The following is an 18,948-nucleotide window of genomic DNA, read 5'->3' as shown; positions in this document are numbered from 1 at the left end:
TCAGCAGGAACTTGATCACAACATATTCACCTAATCCTCAGTTCTCAGCAAGGCCAAGCGGGAGGAGATATTTGTATTTCTGTTCTGCACCACCGCCCTCCAAGCATGTGCAACGTCCACCCCCAACGATAAGCAAGGCAGTAAGAGTGTGCTGGGATCCTGCAGCTGCCATCTGCAGCGCAGCGTGCCCAGGAGGGACATCTCTCTGCTCCCGCTGGCTCCTTGCTCATTCCACATCTCTGCAGCCTTTGGTCCCACTCCCACCTTCAGCTCAGCAGCTTTATGGTTAAGTAGCACCAACTGGAAGGCCAGGCACGGTGTGCATGTTATTACTTCGTAATGCATTAACAGGAGGAGGAGAGAGTGGCTCTCTAAGTGGGTCATATAACATCAGCCATTATGTCCCCATTGTTAAGTCAAATGGATTCATTATACTTTATGCCATTAATGGCATCATTCTGAAAGAGACAGCTGCAGCATCTTATCACTTAGGGACTTCTGCTTCCCAAAAATTAAATTTACGGTTGTGCGTGTCTGTATGTAGTTGGCACATTTTAGTGACTCAGAAGACAAGGGGCTGATCGTGCCTGGCTGGAGCCAAGCAGTTACTTGCACCATCACCCTCCCTCATGCTGTATGGAACACACAGGTCCAAACACTGCATCTGCATCACTCTGCTCTCATCTGCTCTCCTAGCCTGCAGTGGTTTTCACTTACAGCCCCACTGCAGAGCTGTCAAAATGCCTCTACTAATTCACCTTTATCCTTGTACTTGTTTTTCCAGCCATGACACCCCTTCCATAGGTCTGACTGTGTCCCAAAACCCACAGTCTCTCCCACCATGCAAAGACCTAAGCCACAGTCACTGCTACACCTCCCTAAGGAATGTGATGGATATTTCGCCATTTCTCCATCTTCTCCCTTGGATTTTGTGGTCTTTGTATACGTTTTCAACAGTATTTGGACTGGATTTTAGAGGCACTGGTCCTGCCTCCAGACCATTTCATGGCTGCTGTAAGTACTAGTGTACTTCTTTGACATGATGAGATGTGGCATATTTATTTGTGTGAAAATATTTTTTTGTGGATTTTAGTATTTTGTTTCCTCCCCCAACAAAATGCCCTGACATCACAATTTGCCTTATACTTAAGTACAGTCTTATATTCTTCAAGAGTATGGGGCAAATCAGCTCAGCCTTACCTATGCTGGCTTCCAATAATTTTCTGCAGGTACAAGTCATCTTACCCCTGTGAAAATAACTTTACATAACCAGTAACAGGAATTTATGTCCCAGTTTGGGACCATTTCACCAAGAAAGTTCTGCCTTCTACATAAAACAGCAGGTCTGTTCCCAAGAGATGGGAAAGGAAAGGCTCCCCAAGGAACAGAGTCCTTCAAGCCTAGTCCTGCACACAACCATTTCACTCCAAACTGCCTACCAGACAGGACATGGCCAGGCAACCAGGTCCTTTCCAGCCGATCTGGAAAGCTGGTTCTGGTTTGCAGCTTGGGAAAAGAAAAGACAAAGGGAAAGCACAGCAGTAAGGTGCAAGCTGTTGTGGAGCTGGGCCACACTGCACCTTGCATGCACAGGCCACCAAGTCCTCAGCATTAATCACATTGAGTGAAAAGCAAATCAGTGGGTGGGTTTCATCACAGAAAGGATAGTGGGGGACACTCCCCGTTCTCCCAGCACTGGCACACCATTATATACTATCAATCAACCAGGATCAAGCCTGATCAAGGTGGCTTCATCTTTGGTTGATGCCAGAAACCTCCCTTTACCTTGCAGTATTCATCGATGGGTATCAGGCGCTTGACTGCAACATCACGGATGTGACTCCGGCGAAAGAGGATCTTCCCTAAAAGAGGAGAGATGAAGAGAGAAGAACTGATGAGTGCAATGTCCAGGAATGCTCTTATTTGAATCATTCTGTCAGGACCTATTCCCTACACATCCTCCTCTCCAGGTACCTCCAAAAGCACGGCACTTGGAGAAAAAAAAAAAGCCCGTTCCCCACCTCCCATAGATTAAATACCTTATCAGAATAAAGCACATTTAAAGTGGCGAGCACGTTCAAGGAGAAAGAAGAGGAAACAATTACCAGTAAACTGCATCCCCATCTTCTCTCACCACCATGACGATGACAGAGGAGCAGCCCCTCTCAAAGCATGTGTCTGGTACCTTATAGTCTGCTGGCATGCAAGTCCTGGGTGTACAAGTCCACTGGCAAATGCCAGCGCTCGCCAGAGAAGCAGACATCCCTGTGACTGCGGGTGCAGGTGGGACCCTTGCTGCAGGCTCCAGGCAGAAGCCATACCAGAGGGTTCTCTCTGTGCAACTCCTGTGTCGAACTGGTCCTCGAAGGCACAGTGTTGGGACTGCAGCTCCGAGTCAGACCTATAGGATTTTCCTTCCTGTCTGGGGTTTATTTGTGTTCTCCATTAACGGAATCCTCTTGCCACTCCATTTCCTCCCCTCTGGCTTGTGCTACAGGCCTCTCTCCTTTGAAGTCTAACGAGTCCTAAACGCTTCAAGCTGCTTTCACAGAGAACAGCTTCTCTGGCATTTAATGAAACAAAAGCCATTAGCAGGCAGTGAAACAGATAGGCTAGAGACTAGGTGATCAAAAGGACCGGTAGGGTAGGATTTCAGACCAGCACTTCCCAAAGCACCAGGAACTGGCACTGCTTTGCAACACCATCACCTGGAAAACTGTGATTTGGAAGGGTGGGGTGGGTGGTAACTAAGTTCCCTTAAGTTCCTCCTGATAACTTCCATACCCCAGGAAAGTCTTGTCTCTTTTTGTCCACACTTGGCTTTCCAACCCCACCACCAAACCCTGGGAGACCAACTGATGTGTCTGTCCATGCAATCCCTTCACTTATCAAAGAGGTCACCATGGGGCAACCCAGAATCCAGACTCCCTTCACAACCAAATACCAGCACACCCTCTCTACAAGGAGCGTGAGAACAGGGAAAAGCACTCTGGAGAGCCACACAGCCCTTCGCTGCACCATGGCCAGCTTCAGCCCCCACAGCGAACCTTCACAGGAGCCGCGGCATTGCTGGAACCTAAGGCTGGATGCTACGAAGCTACCTGAGAATAGGACATGTTAAAATGGCCACATGCTTATCACAATTTTAAAACCAGGGCTGGGTCACCGCCCAGCTTCTCCCTGACTTGGCCCGGATCTGGAAGATGCATGACTTGTCCAGCCTGCCAATGCATTTTTTAAGCAGAGATGAACTAAGCCAACCCACCTTCAGCTTGTAAGGAGCATGAATCAGAGCTTTATGGAGGAGCCAAATCTCCTGCTAGGCTCAGTTAATGCAGAATGCCTTTGAAACTGGATGGTCCAAGGGAGCACGGAGCAATCACGCACAGTGCTAGCTCTATGCTTGCCCTCCAGTGAAATGCAAAGGGTCAGGCCAGCTCATACCAGAAGGATTGCTTCTCATTTATGTCCTGCTGACAGCGAGGGGCTGAGGCATTCATGGTGGGAAATGCTCTACTCTGAAATGCATTCCTTCTCGCAGCCTGCCAGAGCCAAATCTGGCAGTCTTTATGATACAGTGAAAAAAAAATACCCCTCTATTCAATCTGTCTGTTAGATTTTGAGGGTGAATAGCCTGGGAACACAGACATTGTCTGGACAGACTGGGAGCGACAACCAGGTTGGAGCTCCTTTCCTTGCCTATAGCAATTATTTTCCATCAGACAAGCAAATGATCAACAGTTCTCCCTTCTCATCAGCAATCATGGTGTGTTTGCTGCATAGGTTTCTATTTGAATGACGGTTTTTAAAAAGATGAATGGATCACAATAGTTTTGTTGGCAATTGTAAAGAATAGTTGTTTTGGTTTTATGTCTGCCAAAATGAAATCACTGATGGGTGCTACATTATAAATGTCTGGAATAATAAGCTCTGGGTGTGGGAATATTTAAATGTTTAACAAACAGATGCTAGTGAATTATAATAAAAATAATATAGTTTTGGGGAATAAATACATCACAACAACTGAAGTCTTTTTAAATTAGCCCAGGCATAGAGCATATGAACCAGCAGGAAATCCAGCTCCTCTCTTGATTTGCTCTAGATCTAGTATTATTCAACAAAGAAGTTTATTTTCTAACAAAAAGCTGGTTTTTAATCAAAATGCCTAATTAACATAATTGCAAATCCTTCATTGCTGCCAAATACAGCTATATAAATCCTTGACTTGAAAGGCAAGAGAGAGCAGGAAACCGCTTCTTCTCCTGGAACGGAAAGATGGGCAACTTGCTGGGTCAATGAGGGGCAACACCCTCCAGGGCACGTATTCCTTCAACCGTATCTGCAAAATGGGAATTAACAGCGCTGCTCACTGGGGCTTTTCACAAGGCCAAAGACTCTATAATGGAAGAGAGATGCATGACATTATTCATCTCATACCAGCACCCCTCATTGCTGTAGCTCCAGAGGACACAGTGAAGCCAGTGATGCTCATCACCCACACCTCGTTCTAAGCAGTCCCTGCTTCACATTTGTTTTGGCTGCCTCCAGGAGCTCGTAATGACTCTCAGGCTGGCACCCAACTTACTGCCCTGCTAATTGTCCAGGTGGACTCTTTTCCTCCCTCCCACAGCAGATACTCTTCCATCGAGCTGCCTGACGCACAGGCATGGTGCAGAGAAGGGTTCGGTCGCTGGACCGGCTTTGGCACAGTGTAACCTAGCTCCAGGCAAAGGCTAGCCACGCAGAACAGCGAGGAGAAACAGCACAGAAAGATGCCAGCAGAAAAGAAGGGAAGGTCTCTGGTTTGATTTTCCCCAGTGAAGTCTCCCAGTTGGCTGGAGTGTTCACTCAGTAAATCTGCAGTGTGAGAGATGCAGAGCGACAGTGAATGGGCAGCAACCTCAGCTGCCTTTGTGGCATCTTGCAAGAGCAAGGACAGCCTTGATGCAGTTCAGATCCTTGACTCCTGGATGCCTGCAAACTCAGCACAATTTGCTCCAATATGAGAAAAATAACTACCAGCTCTACTTTTTGTTTTAGAACATCCTCTGGCGTTACTCACTACTTCAAACGGCATCACAGCTGTGCTCCTGCCCTCAGCCTCAACATCAGCGTGAGGAATACAGAGGGGAAGACCTGTGAAGGAAGGCAATTCTGCACATCTCACTGATGGTGGGGTTTCCCATCGGCTGGTAAGGTCAGTGCTGCTGCAGGCTCCACTTCACCAGCTTCCTACTCGTGCCACAACTCAGGCACTCAGAAATGATTAGATTTTCTTATTTACATACGTAATGTTATGCATGAACAATCAAAGCAGTGAGGCTCCCTCCCTGCTAGCATAAGAAAATCACTGCACAAGAAAGTACAGTAAAATACATTGTCCTTTATACACACACAGCCACCAGTAGACCGAACCTGGGAATGTGTCAAGTAAGTTGATTTTGGAAAAAGACGACAGAGATAAGGCACCACAATGGAGCAGCTGCCCTGGCAAGTCTCCCTGCGCAAGAAGTACCCAGAGTCCAGGACATGCTGCCTGCTTTTTCCAGATCTTGAAAACCTGTTAATACCTACAGTGAAAAAGTGGTGCCTCTGACAAAGACAATGGCTCTGAAGACACTCTGTGGACAAGTTACAATTTAGAAAGTGTTCCTCCTTCAGTAGAATATACACCACTTTATTCCAGTGAATATATTTATTATACTTTACACTAGATGCCCCTACAGTACTTTGCACACACAGATGCACCAAAGCACTGCATACGCTTTGCTTGCTCTACATTTTTTACCCCCCTTTCCCAGCAGAAGTTAGCTGCTTTGCATGCACCTGCTCTTTAAGCGCAATCCAGCAGCATTATTCTCCACCAGCATTTTGACCGGAGAAGTCTGACCAACACAGCCCATCCTTTAAAGTTAGAAGGAATAAAACTGAAAGGGGGAGAGCTGAAATATAAGCAACTCCTTAAAAATCAAAGCAAATGGTGTGGAAGCGAGAGGATGCTCCCTGTCTCCATCTCCCCATCTACACCTGATACCACATTTCACACACTCATTGGCTGGTTAGAGCTGCTGAGGGGAATTAAGCAATGCAGAACAGATTATTATTGTAGGGTTGCCTTGGAGTAACCAGGATAATTTTAATTAAAAAAAAAGTAAGCCATAATAAATATTTACATCAATAGGACATGAGAGTCAAAATATAGTTTCACCACCCCAAAATAATAAAAGTGTACAGCTTTTAATGCAGTGCTTTCCAGAAATCCCTGGGTGCTTTACACACCTCATGAAAGCAGTTGGGGCATGTAGAGGACCTCTACCACAGCAACGACCAGGAGAAGACCCCAGTGTTCCCCCAAACATCCCAGGAAAGGGGCAGTTCATGAGTAAGAGTCCTTGGCAGAGTATTCACCATGGGGAAGACATCCCAAGGGCAAGGAATGCTAGTTCTTGCTCTGCTTCTCTTCCTGAGTTCTTCCCAGCCCCACGAAGGAGAAGTGCTGTGCCCTTCCCATGCCATACCCAGCACCGAGCTGACGCCTGGGCTGCAGCCAACGCCAGCTGTGCTCTTCAGAGACTGCTGCCAAGCAAAAGAGGCTTTTCCATACCCAAAGAAAAGACAAATTCAAGAGTAATGAAGCAGCAGAAGCCATGTCTCTGGCTCCCCTTGCTGACTTGAGCATTTGTTTACTCATTTTATCTCCCTGTTGACCCTGATTTGTTTTTACAGCCAAGCAAATACCAGTACAGATGCTTCAGCACTGGAGGCACCAGCTGGTTCTCAGAAGGGGACTGAGGAGGGGGGAAACCTAACAAAAAGATCTGAACCTACCACAAAGCCAATGTCTGACCACATCTAAAGGACTTCTGAGTCCCGTCTCCCCAGCTGGGCAGTGGCAGGGCAGAGGAGGGGGGACCTTGCAAACAGACTGGAAAGACAGCTACGGGCACTCATGTCTGCTTTTCCCTTCCCCTATCCATCCCCTTCCTTCCCTCCATGCTTTCATGGCATGGTTTCCTTCAAATCCCTCCTTAAAACCTTCCTTCCCCACAATTCCTGCACTCCTTTCCTCCACAAAACCCCACTGTGACGGTTGTTTCACTGACACAGTCTGGCCAGGGCACCAGGGGACAATCTGCTGGCTTTTAATTCCTATCCAACAGCTGGAGCAGAGGTTGCCCTTCTGCATTTAAGCTGCACATCACAGGGGTCAGGGAGGGCTTCAGCAGCAGAACTAACATTGGTGTGCTGGGCAGGAGGAGGTGGCTGGTGCCCCCCACCCACTGCAGATCATCCCTGGGGGCATGAGCTCCATCACCCATGCAGCGGAGCTGGCACCACCCAGAGAAGTTCCACTGAAGAGACTCTGCCCACGGAAATTCCTCTGGTGCCAGAACACTTCTGCCCTTCGCACTCTGAAGAACCTCCTGTGTGACTAACCAAAGCCGCACTGCTTTATCTGATTGACCGAGAGCAAAGGATGCCGCAGCAGCTCCAGAGCGGGGGCTGCAAAACGATGGATGCAGCGTGGCCCCCACTGCCTCTGCCATTCATCAAGGACTGCCAAGTGTCAGAGGAGAGCTTGGGGAAAGGGCTGATAAGGAATTTGGGTCTCCAGCAGGATGAGATCAAGCAGGCAGGCCACAAGAGAGGTTAATCTCTCCAAACAAACAAGTGGGGAAACAGGGCTCTGCAAATTATTCCCTCCTGCGGGAATTCTCCAGGCAGAACTAAAGTTATACTGAGGAGTAAGGAGCTGAAAAAGCCAAGGCAGAGGCATTTCAACCAGCAAAATGGCCGAAGTTCCTCTTGAGCCAGAGGCTGTTACTGGATCTCCAGCAGGCTGGAGGGGTAGAGAACCCGAAACACATCACTCTGCCGATCACGGCTGCAAACCAAGCCAGACATTCAAGAGTGGAAAACCGTCTGTGCCTCTTGCTTTACCCTAAAGGACTCCCCTCACTCTCCCCCCGCCCCACCGCCTCGGAAAGAATTCACTTCTCTGCACCTTTCAAATCACATCCAGATTTTCCCTGGCACGGGTTCCAAACTCACTTAAAAAAAGAGGCAGCCCCAAATGCACACATAATTACTCCCAGCCCACGGAGCAGCCAGCTACGTGGGTTATTCCTAGGATGGGGAAGCAGGCGTGGGAGACGGTGTTTCCAGAAGCGCTGCACTTAGCAGCTGTTTGGAAAAGTCCTGCGCTGTGCGCATATCCTGGCAAAAAGGAGGGGGACCAGCAATGTGCCTCTGGGGCTGGCCTGGGTATAGCACAGGCACGAAGTTCCATACATCGTGAAATGAAGCTGAATTCAACAGCTCCTATCAAGACAGCCCCTTGCATTCCCATGGTTTGAGAACCTGCTGGAGGGAGCACAGTTAGTCAAATCTGTTTGACAGTAATTACCGAGAAAACTACAGAGCACAACAAGAGATGGGGCAAGACACCTCTCGGGCATTGGATGAGGTGGCCAGAGGAATAGGTCAAAGAGATGAAGTCTCCATGGAAAAAAAGAGCGGGGAGCCCCCAAGGGGTGCTCCCAGTGATACTGGAGAAGGATTTTGGCCTGGGCTAAAACAGTGAAGCTCTTCAGGGCATCACTGGGTCAGGTTGTTGATGCAAGAGAAGATAATTTTTCTTCGCCACTCAGCTCAGCAGCAAATCTCAGTGTCTCAGCTTCCTACCCCAAACAGCCCGCACTCTGCTATCACAGGACAGCAATGGCTTTGCCATTGCCATCGCTTCCTACTGCAAAAAAAAAAAAAAAGATATTTCTGCAAAGACAAAGGGTTGAGAGTAAGACAAGAAGGAGCAAAGGCAGTCTCCTACTTAGTATATCCTTTGAGATCTGGCTATCCCATCAGACTCTGCAGCTTTTCTTCATGATCAAGACAGTGGAACTGCATTGAAAGATGCCCTAAAACCTTCTCCAAAGCCTTACTGCAATCTATCCATCCAAAAGCTCACTAAGAAATGTAAGAGTTCACTGGAGCAAAATGTTTCCAAGGCCATTTCTCCTATGGTCTACAGTACCGTGAGAAAAAAAAGTAAGGTAGTTTGTTTAAAGACAGCTCAAAGGCCAGAAGCAGAGCAACTGCTTCAGCACAGCACTCTGGCTGGGCTAATACCGTCTGCACATCAACAGGGCTAGCTGAAACCCTACAGAAAAGGCAACCGTACTGACTGCAGGCTGCAAGCTAGCCCAGGACCATCCACTCAGCAGTGCTGCAGCAGAAATGCCCATCTTGCTAGAGCAGAAAATAGCAATTAGGACCCTTGCCCCACCTCCAGCTCTGAAGAAGATGCCGTTGCGGAAAGTCAGGTACTGTAGCTGGAAAATGGATGAGTTATCGTCCACCTCCTCCGTGGGGTCTGTGGGGGGAGCTATTAGCATCCCCACAGCTGTTCTGGGAGGAAAGCCACAAAGTATGTGGGCAACACCGATGCCTGTGCTGAGCAGGTTAGCAGGCTGGGGAGAGAGCAGAAAGGAGGCATCATTCTGCTTTTTAAAACGATCCCACTGAACCCCCTTTCCCCTTCTCCCTTCTTGGGAGTTCACCATTGTCTGTAGCTAAAGCTTCCTAAAAAGCAATTTTACAGCCAAAGTTAGCTCAGCCTCAGGCAACCCCTCCTTGCCGAGGCTCACGTTTCCAGCGAAGCAGACTGGCCAGGATCTGCTCCAGGCCACTCAGGCTGTACGGAGTTTGGAAGGCTCCACTCTCCTTATAAAAGCTGTTTCCTGAAAGATCTGGCACAGCCTGTACACAGCGGGCCCAACTGAGCTCATTTGTTTTCTTAGTTCATTCTTTCCTGGGGTCTCCATACCATCATCTCCCAGCCAACACGCCTGTAACCCTTAGCGTGAACTCCCGCAGACGAGGATGGAGCGGCCCAGCACGATGTCCCCCGGGCTGGGCAGTGACAGGCCTCCTCTCGCACCAGCTGCTCCTGACTCCGCTCCAGGGACCGCAGCCAATGCCATGTGTGGGCTGGGTGCTGCCAGAGCCGTTTCGAGGGGCCATCCTCAGCACCGCATGGAGCCAGGCAGGCCGTGCCGGTGGCTCAAAGCCAGCAAAAGTAGCCAAGAGGCCACTTCAAATTTCCCTATATGGCGGCAGAGGCTTTTCAGGCACGGCGCAGAAGCACTGCAATGTCCTGCCAGGCCAAGCTGGACCCCACCGGGCTGTGCTACAGGATGGGTGCGGTGCCAGTGCTCGGGAAGGGACAACCCCTGGCCCCAAACCTCAAGTGCAATTGCTCTGCCCTGCTTCAGAGGCCCCAGCTTTATGACTCCGCTTCAGAAGAGCTGAGTGGGCCAAAGGACTTGCAATTAGAATCACAGAAGGGTCTGGGTTGGAAGGGACCTTTAAAGGCCATCCAGTACAACCCCCCTGCAAGAAGCAGGGATATCTCCAACCAGATCAGGTTGCTCAGAGCCTTACAAGAGCAGTTTCTGATACCATCAGAGACTGACTTCAAAAGGCCTAAAGTCTCTAGACATTTCCAAGAAGTCAAACATCAACAAAACGAAGCAACATAAAGCAAACAGAGTTCCTGTGGGCTGGATGTTGTAATCATGGAACTCTCTTCCCATTCCAGGAAACCAGCCTGACAGGAAAACCCAGATGGCACCTTCTCCAGTCATGGTGGTGACTCTGAGTTTGGGATGCTTACGGGTTTGCTAAGAAAGCCAGAGCTGCAGGAAGCACACGGTCGCAGGAGACATTTTTGAGAACTGCAGTGGCCACGATGTCTAATGTTACTCTACAACGGACTTCCCAGAAAGCAGCGTACTTTCAGTAAACCACTGGAGCCAAATATCCACTGGTAATGAAATTCAGATGCTAAAAAATGTTGCTCAAAATGGGATCAGGAGCAAACTACAGTACTCGCAGAAGCTGAACATAATCAAAACCCTAGCAGGTTTAAGCGTACTAGAGCCATGTTTTACAGAGAAAGAAGGCTGTTTGCACCAAGCTCACCTGGATGACATCCCTAGGCAGAGAAAAACAAAGCTTGGGTTTAGCTCTAAGTAACAAAACCTACTGCCATTCCCAAACTGCGAAGGCCAAGAGCTGCTCCAGAAAGGAACCATACTGCTTTGCACACCCCCTAGCACAGCCAACAATGATTAGCCTTGCCATAGCCCAAGTGAAGTCCTCTTTTAGAAGCAGACACAGCTTGCAAGCCAATCTCACTAGGGATGTATGGCTCATCCTCCTGCCCAGAGAAAGCCACCAGCTCCTGTCCACTCCGTGATGTGCAGCAAAGGCATGAGGGCAAAGGCAACATAGAATCACAGAATGGTTTGGGTTGGAAGGGACCATTAAAGCCCATCCAGTCCAACCCCCCTGCAAGGAGCAGGGACATCTCCAACCAGATCAGGTTGCTCAGAGCCCTGTCCAACCTGGTCTTGAACATGATTCCCACTTCTTAATAACACAACGTCCCTGAAGCAAGAAGACTTCTGAAGCTGCCCCATGAGGACAGGCAGATGCAGGATTATCTGTCTGTCCAGTAGCTACCTCCTGCTTGGAGGTAGGACACAGTCCCAGCTGGGATATTCTCACCACATCACCCCTTGCCCTGTCCTGGCACTTGAAAGTATTACTACTTGGCTGCAGGTGCCAGCTGTTAGGCAACAATAGTCTCTCTCTTGCTAGCTACCGCAAGCAACTGCAGAAATTAAATGTCAAGAAAAATTTCTGGGAGAAGCATGAACTAGCAGTTTTCCAAGTCAACGCATGACTACCTCTGAAAATGGTATTATTTAATCCTGTTGCAAAAAGGGGACCAGAGCAAAAGGGCAAACGTCTCTGCAGAGGACACAAAGGCACAAGCTCCTCTGGAGGATGGTCATCCTAACTCCTGAAAACTGCTTTCTTACATAAGAGCCAGGCTTTACTTTCCAGCAACTTCAACCCCCTTTTTCCTCCAATGGAAATCCCAGTGACATGCCTCTTAGTGAAGGGAAACTATTTCAACACCAAGAAGAAGCAACAAATACTGATGAGTGTGCTGTGACAAGCAGTGCTCCGACCAGGCTTCCCGAGCCTGATCACTGCCTTCCAAAAATAGCAGCATTTTGGTGGGAATTTTCTGCAAGTGCAGCACAGCCAAACCGTATGTCCAATTTTTCCAAGTTATGCCCTTCGCCAATTTGGCCTCCATTTTCCCTCCCCACTCCTCGCTGGCAGGAATACTCATACAGCAAAGGCTTTTCTGCTGTATCCACGTCAGGTATGCTCTGCTGATGTTACAAGACAAGGACAAGCCAGACTCAGAAATCCCTCTATGGGAAACCCACACAAGATTCTCTTGCTTAGAAAGGGGCGTAAATGATTTTCTTCACACCAGTCAGAGAAAAGTAAAGCCCACTAAATGCTTTTATGTTTACAGAAAAGCCAGGAGGCAGAGCACAGCACAAAGGGCTGCACTAAATGGACCTGACAGCCGCTGGAAGTGATTATGGTACTGTGACATTTCTAAATATGCCCATTAGCTAACTGTGGGTGGGGGTAAAGCCAACTCTGTGGTCAAAGCCATTAGCTATGGGTGCATGAAAGACTCCCAGGGCCCCTTCAGGCTGGTTATTTTTGCAAGGCACATTAGGGTTCCTCCCCGCCCCCGCAGCAGCAGCAGCAAAGGGAAGTCACAAGCAATCCCCTGCACCACAAAGTTTGCAACGGACCGTTGCATCCGTTCCTTAGGCGCACAAATGCTCAGCTGCACGTTGGGCTGGCAGGGTGCATGTCATACCACAGAAATCTCGTCTTTGAGCAACCAGTCCCAAACATCACAGGAGGAAGCCAAGGCTGTCAATCAGCTTGATTCAACATGTGGAATTCAATTGTTATTTCCTTCTCTCTGGATGGCCCTTGGAGTTGTGTGGGACAGGAAAAACAACATATGAGCAGTTCCTGGCCAACTCACACCATCCTCAGCCCTGTGCCGTGCCGGCCAGGCCCCTTCCGAAAACAAGCAGGCTGCTGCGGGGATTGCTCCTGGCAGAAACTGTGCAAGCAGGGTTGCTTAGCTGAAGTCCTCCACTAATGATTTCTGGAGGAAGAGAGAATGACTGAGGGGTTTAACACTTACTGGGCACATTGCTAACAAATACAGATGTTTTAATGGACACAGTACAGGCCAAGAACTTGCTATTGCTCAGATGGTTCAGGAGATAAGAGCTAAAGCACGTGTATGCTCACACACAGACTGGGAAAAAGCTCTGGCCATGCCAAAACCAGCATGGTTTTTGCTGGAGCCCACTTGCCTACCTGGCAAAAAGGGGATGATCCTTTGCTTGGGGTCCTTCTGCCCTCCTTCCATCGGAAACTTGTCCAGCATTTGCATCTAGAAAAGGAAATGAAAGAGTGGTGATTAAAGCCAGGGATTAACTTGCATGACACAAGGCCACTCTCCTCAGGAGGAGGTGAAGCTCTTTCTCCAAACCAGCAGTGGATGAGATATCGCACATGGCACCATCAGCCAGGGTACAACAACCTGCAGCGCCGAGGGAAGCACATGCAAAGCAGTGCCAGAAGCACAAGATCTTAGTGTCATCTCCACTACATTCAAGACATTTCTCACCACTGACGTTGCTTAATCACTATCATTTTGCTCAGCATGGGTGATTTATGTAACCTGCATTTCTACTACTATTAAGTTTCATCCTGATGGACCTCAGTCACTAGATCGCACAGGCTCCTCAAAAAAGACATTTTAAGCTTATTAGCTCAAGCATAGCACAGCACTGACACAGCTCCCGGACTACAGCTGACTTGAACTCACAACACCAACTCATGTTTGCCTGCAAGTTACATCAAGTAAAGTACATAAAGTCACACATCAAGTTTGGGGAATGCTTTGTGCTACACAGGCTTTGAGGGATGAATATTTTATGGGATCTTCAGTATTAAAGAAATAATTTCCTGACTGATGCAACTGCACTTTGTACATTTAGTCAGCAAAGAGAGGTGATAACCAGCTCCTGCTCTCACTGGGTGCCTGCACTGGTGCTGCACCACATGCACATAACTTTCTTGCAGCTGCTTGGTGCTTAATACTGATGCCCTGGCAGGATCCATGTCCTCAGCATTTCCTTTGCTTGATCTTGCTGGAAAACACCATTTGGATTGGGCTTTTCACTTTACACAGAGCAGAAGAGGAGAAAGAGTATGCCCAGTCATCCATCCAACGACTCAAGATACTCCCTCCTTCAGAAGAATGGGGAGACAGATGCAAACTCTCCCTTGTTTTCTCCAGGGCATGGATCTGAGCTCAGTCTCCCATCACTTGAAGAGTTCACTGGTCCCCAGGGCATTTGAAATGGGTCTTGCTCTTTCCTATTGGAGCTATCGCACTCTGCATAAATAATTAAGCACTCATGGAAGCACTGGAGACAACCTGCCCAGGAGGCGTCCTGAGCACCTACAAAGCCTAACCAGCCATTCTCCTCCGGTACAATTAATACTTAAAGCATTTCATGCACAGAGGAAACTATGCAAGTGGAGAGCCCAAGCTATTCATCCCACCAGAGGCATCGCCGGCAGCCCTCACCCAGCCTGGCAGGATGCTCCCTCCCATCTGCTGCTCCATCACGGAACATCGGGAGCCCCTTCACCAGGGAGAATCCATGCAGACCCAAACATTGGGGTCCCAGCACCCTTGAGGTTGTGTCCCACCTGGCTCCCTGCTTTTCACAACTCTTGTTCTTTGGCACCTATTTTTCCACATGCTTTTTAAAGGAGGTCTCTGCTCCTAGCTAAGGGCTGTGGACTCCTCTGCTGCTAGGCATGAGCTTGTTTAAAGCACTGTAATGCTAAAGCTTTTTTGTCAACACAGTCCTCCACACCCCTGCACATGCAATACTTGCCTTTTTTTTTTTCCCTCAGATCTCAAATACACTGGGATAAAATTCTTGAGGTTTAGTGTAGAGGGGGCAGAAGGAAGGAGGTATTTTTCCTACATTTTGAGAAGTAAAAAACTCCTCCAACACTCCCAAAGACAACAGGAAAACCAAAAGAAGCTGTCAAATAATTCTCTTCAAAATGAAAACAGGACAACTCAAAACCAGGATGATACTAAGCACAAATGAACCCTGTCTACAGCTTCTTCTCAAAACAAATTTTAAAAGGTTTACAACGAAGAAAATGACTCCAGACTCAGCAATAACCGGGGACTGTGGTGATGTTCGCAGCAGCCAAAGCGAGCCTGAGCACCGCTGAGGGAGGACTCGCCGCCTTGAGGCACTGTGGGCTCCAGGGCAGCACCACTTCCCCGGCTGCCCTGGGCACGCAATGCCCTCCTGCTCTTCCCTCAGTCCACAAAAATGAAGGATGACGCCACATCCCCGTTACTGTGCAAAACTCCCACGTTGTGCTACAGCAGAGAGGTGCCTCTGGCCCCGTTCCTCCTGTTGGGAAAAGCTCGGGAAAGCTTGTGACTCCTGAAGGGTGAGCAAAACAAGTTGCAAACACCACACATTTGATTGCTGTTAAGTAACGCAATGCTTGAGTCACTGGAAGCTTTCCCCTCCTCGCAGTTTCGAATGCGAGCTGAAGATCTCTCACCCCCGGGAGCACGCAGAACCTCCAAGGCACAAACGGTGCAAGCTGTGTTTTCTGCCGCACGCACGTGCCTGGGCTGTGCCGCTGGCCAGATCTGCTCCCAGCCACGTGATCCCACCAAACCTGGCCAGAACTTCAGCCCAGAAGTTCTCCATTTCCTTTCTCTTGACTGAAAATGCCCCTTGCAGAGGCTGCTCAATGAGCAGGAGGCGGCATGGGGACCCGCTCCCTTCCAGCCCAGATCCACCAGCATCACCCCAGCCAGACCAGACACTGACCCGCCTGCCTTGGGCTGGTACCATTATGCCTGTGCATTCACCAGCTGCTATCTCTTCTCTTGCTGGAGGGAGGAAAAGAGGTTGCAAGGTGCCTTACAAGCACAAAACAAGGAAAAGGTGGAGAAGGAGCAAAGCAGAGGGTCGGTCCCATGGATCCCACCCAGCCTGGCTGCCACATCACGCAGCTCCAGAGAAGCCAGCAGCAAAAAACAGTTCATCAGTTTTACTAGGCACAAGCCTGTCATTGAAAAATAGCTAAAAATCCCACTCCAAAGAAAACAACCCCAGCGCTGGCTGTAACCGCGGCAGGCAGTTTGCGTTAGCAAGATACAAGAGCACACGTCTGCAGAAATCCAGTCCGTGGGTTGTGGGCTGACAGTTCTTCCGTAGCACTACACGCTGTAAAGCTGCAGCGAGGAAAAAACACGGAGCAGCCATGGGAAAAGGTCAGCTCCACAGCTGAGAGGAGCTCCAGAGACCCAGAGGAATCCAGCTGGCAGGTCTCTGAGTTTTGAGGCTCCCTGTACCCTTTCTGGCCCATCTTGTTCCTGCTGATTTTGTGGGACGAGAACTACAGCACAGGCTGTTACACTGCTTCTCCCCAGGAAAGCAAAGAGCAGCTCTGGAAAAGAGATGGAAAAAGGGTAAAAGTGCAGTAACTACACAAGCCCTGGACGAGGGACGCACAGACAGGCATCAGAAGATGGTCTGCAGAAACGGGGGCATGCCAGCAACAAGGCAGGGCAGGTTTTCTGGGAGAGCACCCTTCTCCCCGTCCTCAGTGGGGAAACGCTCCCCAGCAGGCAGGTGGGCATGGGGAGACTCCCACAAATCATCTCAGCAGCAAGGTTTCCATCCAAGCCCCAAAGAAGACTGCTCACATCATATTCACAGAAGGGAGGACTTGCCCGGCCATCCAACATCCCAGGGAGAGGGGGCGATGGGGCAGGCGAAAGGCAGGCAGGCACGCGGCCCTCCGCAGCGCAGCTTTCCCCGCCGAGCACGGGAGAGCACAGAGAGGCCAAGTCTCGCTCTCAGCAATGCGCTCAGCCAGGTCGGGAAGAAGAATGAAGGAAAAAAGAAACAATAACCCTATTGTTTCACACATTCTGATATTATTTTTAAGTATTTGTAACAGAATCTTAAAAAAAAAAAAAAAAAAAGATCAGAGTGGGTGCTGTTTAAAGCATTTTGGTGTGCTTTTATTATGCAGGAAGCTGTTGTCTCACACTTTTCCCCAATTCCTTTGCGGCAGGCCAGGCCTGGCTCCCTAAGCCAGGACTGGGGCGTGGATGCCGCAGCGGCGTATCCAACCCGCAACAGCACCTCAGGATAGGGCACCTTTATCCACATTTATCTCCACCACCAAGTTATCTTATCAACTGGCTGTTTTTCTAATTAACCCAGAAATGCCTGTGCAGTGAGTCTCGTCCCCATGGCCGAGCTGCCCGTTAACGGGGCAGGCGATAACGCCGGCGGGGCCACCGGGGGAGAGGGAGCCTTTCAAAAGCAGCTTTGCATCAACAGCTAACACGTTGGCAGCCAGCTTCTTCATTAACAGGAAACTGGTAAGATAATATCCTAATTGAATCAATTAAGAGTGCTGCGGGCTGCAGGGAATCCTAGGGAGAGGGGAATGTATGTGCTCAGCAGTATTCCCGGGAAGCAGAGCATTCAGGAAGGGCTTTACCCGAATAAGAGCTGATGGTGTAAAGCCAGAGGGATACACCAGGCAGACAGCGTAATGCCAGAGGGATACGGGTACGTCTGCTGGAGGAGCAGGGCCCCAGGTCCAACAGCCTGCGAGCATGCCCTATTGCTTCCTGGCCCGAATCAAACTCCAAGAAGTCTCTGAAAAAAAAAAAAAAAAAAAAAACAAAACCAAAAACCCCCCAGCCAAGTGCCAGTAGGTAGTCAGGTGAGTCATCACTCTGCTCTGCTTTCCACAATAAAGTGGAGATGTTTTCCCCTCTAAAATATAAAGATGAGGAAAAAAAATTAAAATTCATTTAAATCTGATCTAGTGGAAAGAAAAATGTCAGGGTGAAATGGTAAACACAGTAGTCCTGCATTCCCTTGATAATGATGAACCAGAAGGGCATGGGACTGCTCTTGCAGCAAGTCCTCTGCAGCTGGGGGACTGTGGGATTTGCTTTTGTCAAGCTGCCCTAAAGCCCAGGCTCTCCATCACTGAGCGTTAGGGCTTGTGTGGCACGCACCAGGGCTGCAGAAGGGAACACAAGTCTCTGCCAACTTCTGGAGGGGATGGTGGCTCACGTCACTGAACAAGATACACCAGCATGGGCTGGGGATGGTGATGAAATACCCAGGCGGGGAGAGCAAACTCTTCCACTCTTGCACAACAGCAGGAGCCGATGTCGGAGCCAGGCAGTGAGCTGTAATCAGGCACGGCAAGGAAAGTTCCCCCTTTGCTTATCAAGGGGATTTGCTTTGCCTGCATGATGGAGGTTCAGCGTCAAACCACATTCCTCCTCCTTGGTCTAGCAAGCGAGAGCTGACCTAATCCATCCCTCCAGCTGACACGTCTGCTACCCAGAGCAGAAAAGTCAGCTTTTGACACCACCAAAAGGAAAAAGAGAAGAGTAGGGGAAAAAAAAAAAAAAAAAGAAAAAAAAAAGAAAAAAAAAAAAGAGTTCAACAAAAGGCTTCACAGTCCAGCTGGGTGCGTGGCGGCAGAATCACAGGAGACTCTTTGTGAGAGCAACAGCCTCCTCGCTGAGAAGGCAGCAGCTTGCCATGGGGAAAAGATGGGTCCGAGCCAAGCCTGCTCTCATCCCACACTCCCAAACTCCCCATCAGCCCTGTCCCTTGTGAGAGGGGGAATGCCACAGGCAACTGGGCACACCATGTGCCCCGCTGTCCCCAGGGGTAGTGAACTCTGGATGGAGACGTTCACATGCACCGCTCACCCTGACATCCATGCACTGAGCAGGGCACCAGTTGGGTTTTCTCTTACAGGAAGAAGAGTCCTCCTCCAAATTTGATCCAGAAAGGGACAGGGTCCCACGGATCCCCAAAGTGGGAAAGTGACACAGGTCCAGCGATTGCCTGCTGTCACAGCAGCACCCTGTCCCCACGG

General features: G+C 49.3%; 1 protein-coding gene across 1 annotated transcript in view; it reads right to left on the bottom strand.

Moving 5' to 3' along the window:
• Positions 1–18,948, bottom strand: part of SH3PXD2B (SH3 and PX domains 2B) — a 74,184-nt gene that overhangs the window by 28,275 nt on the left and 26,961 nt on the right. Inside the window, exons 3-4 of the mRNA XM_086759136.1 lie at positions 13,279–13,354; positions 1,786–1,862 (exon numbers count right to left, since the gene is read on the bottom strand). Coding sequence (XP_086615262.1) covers positions 1,786–1,862; positions 13,279–13,354 — 153 coding nt within the window. The remainder of the gene's footprint in view (positions 1–1,785; positions 1,863–13,278; positions 13,355–18,948) is intronic.

This window comes from Chlamydotis macqueenii, chromosome 14 (genome assembly GCF_036417535.1).
Source record: "Chlamydotis macqueenii isolate bChlMac1 chromosome 14, bChlMac1.mat, whole genome shotgun sequence".
NCBI classification, from domain to species: domain Eukaryota; kingdom Metazoa; phylum Chordata; class Aves; order Otidiformes; family Otididae; genus Chlamydotis; species Chlamydotis macqueenii.
Note: the sequence above shows the minus strand (reverse complement) of the source record. Positions and strands in the feature narration are given on the sequence as shown.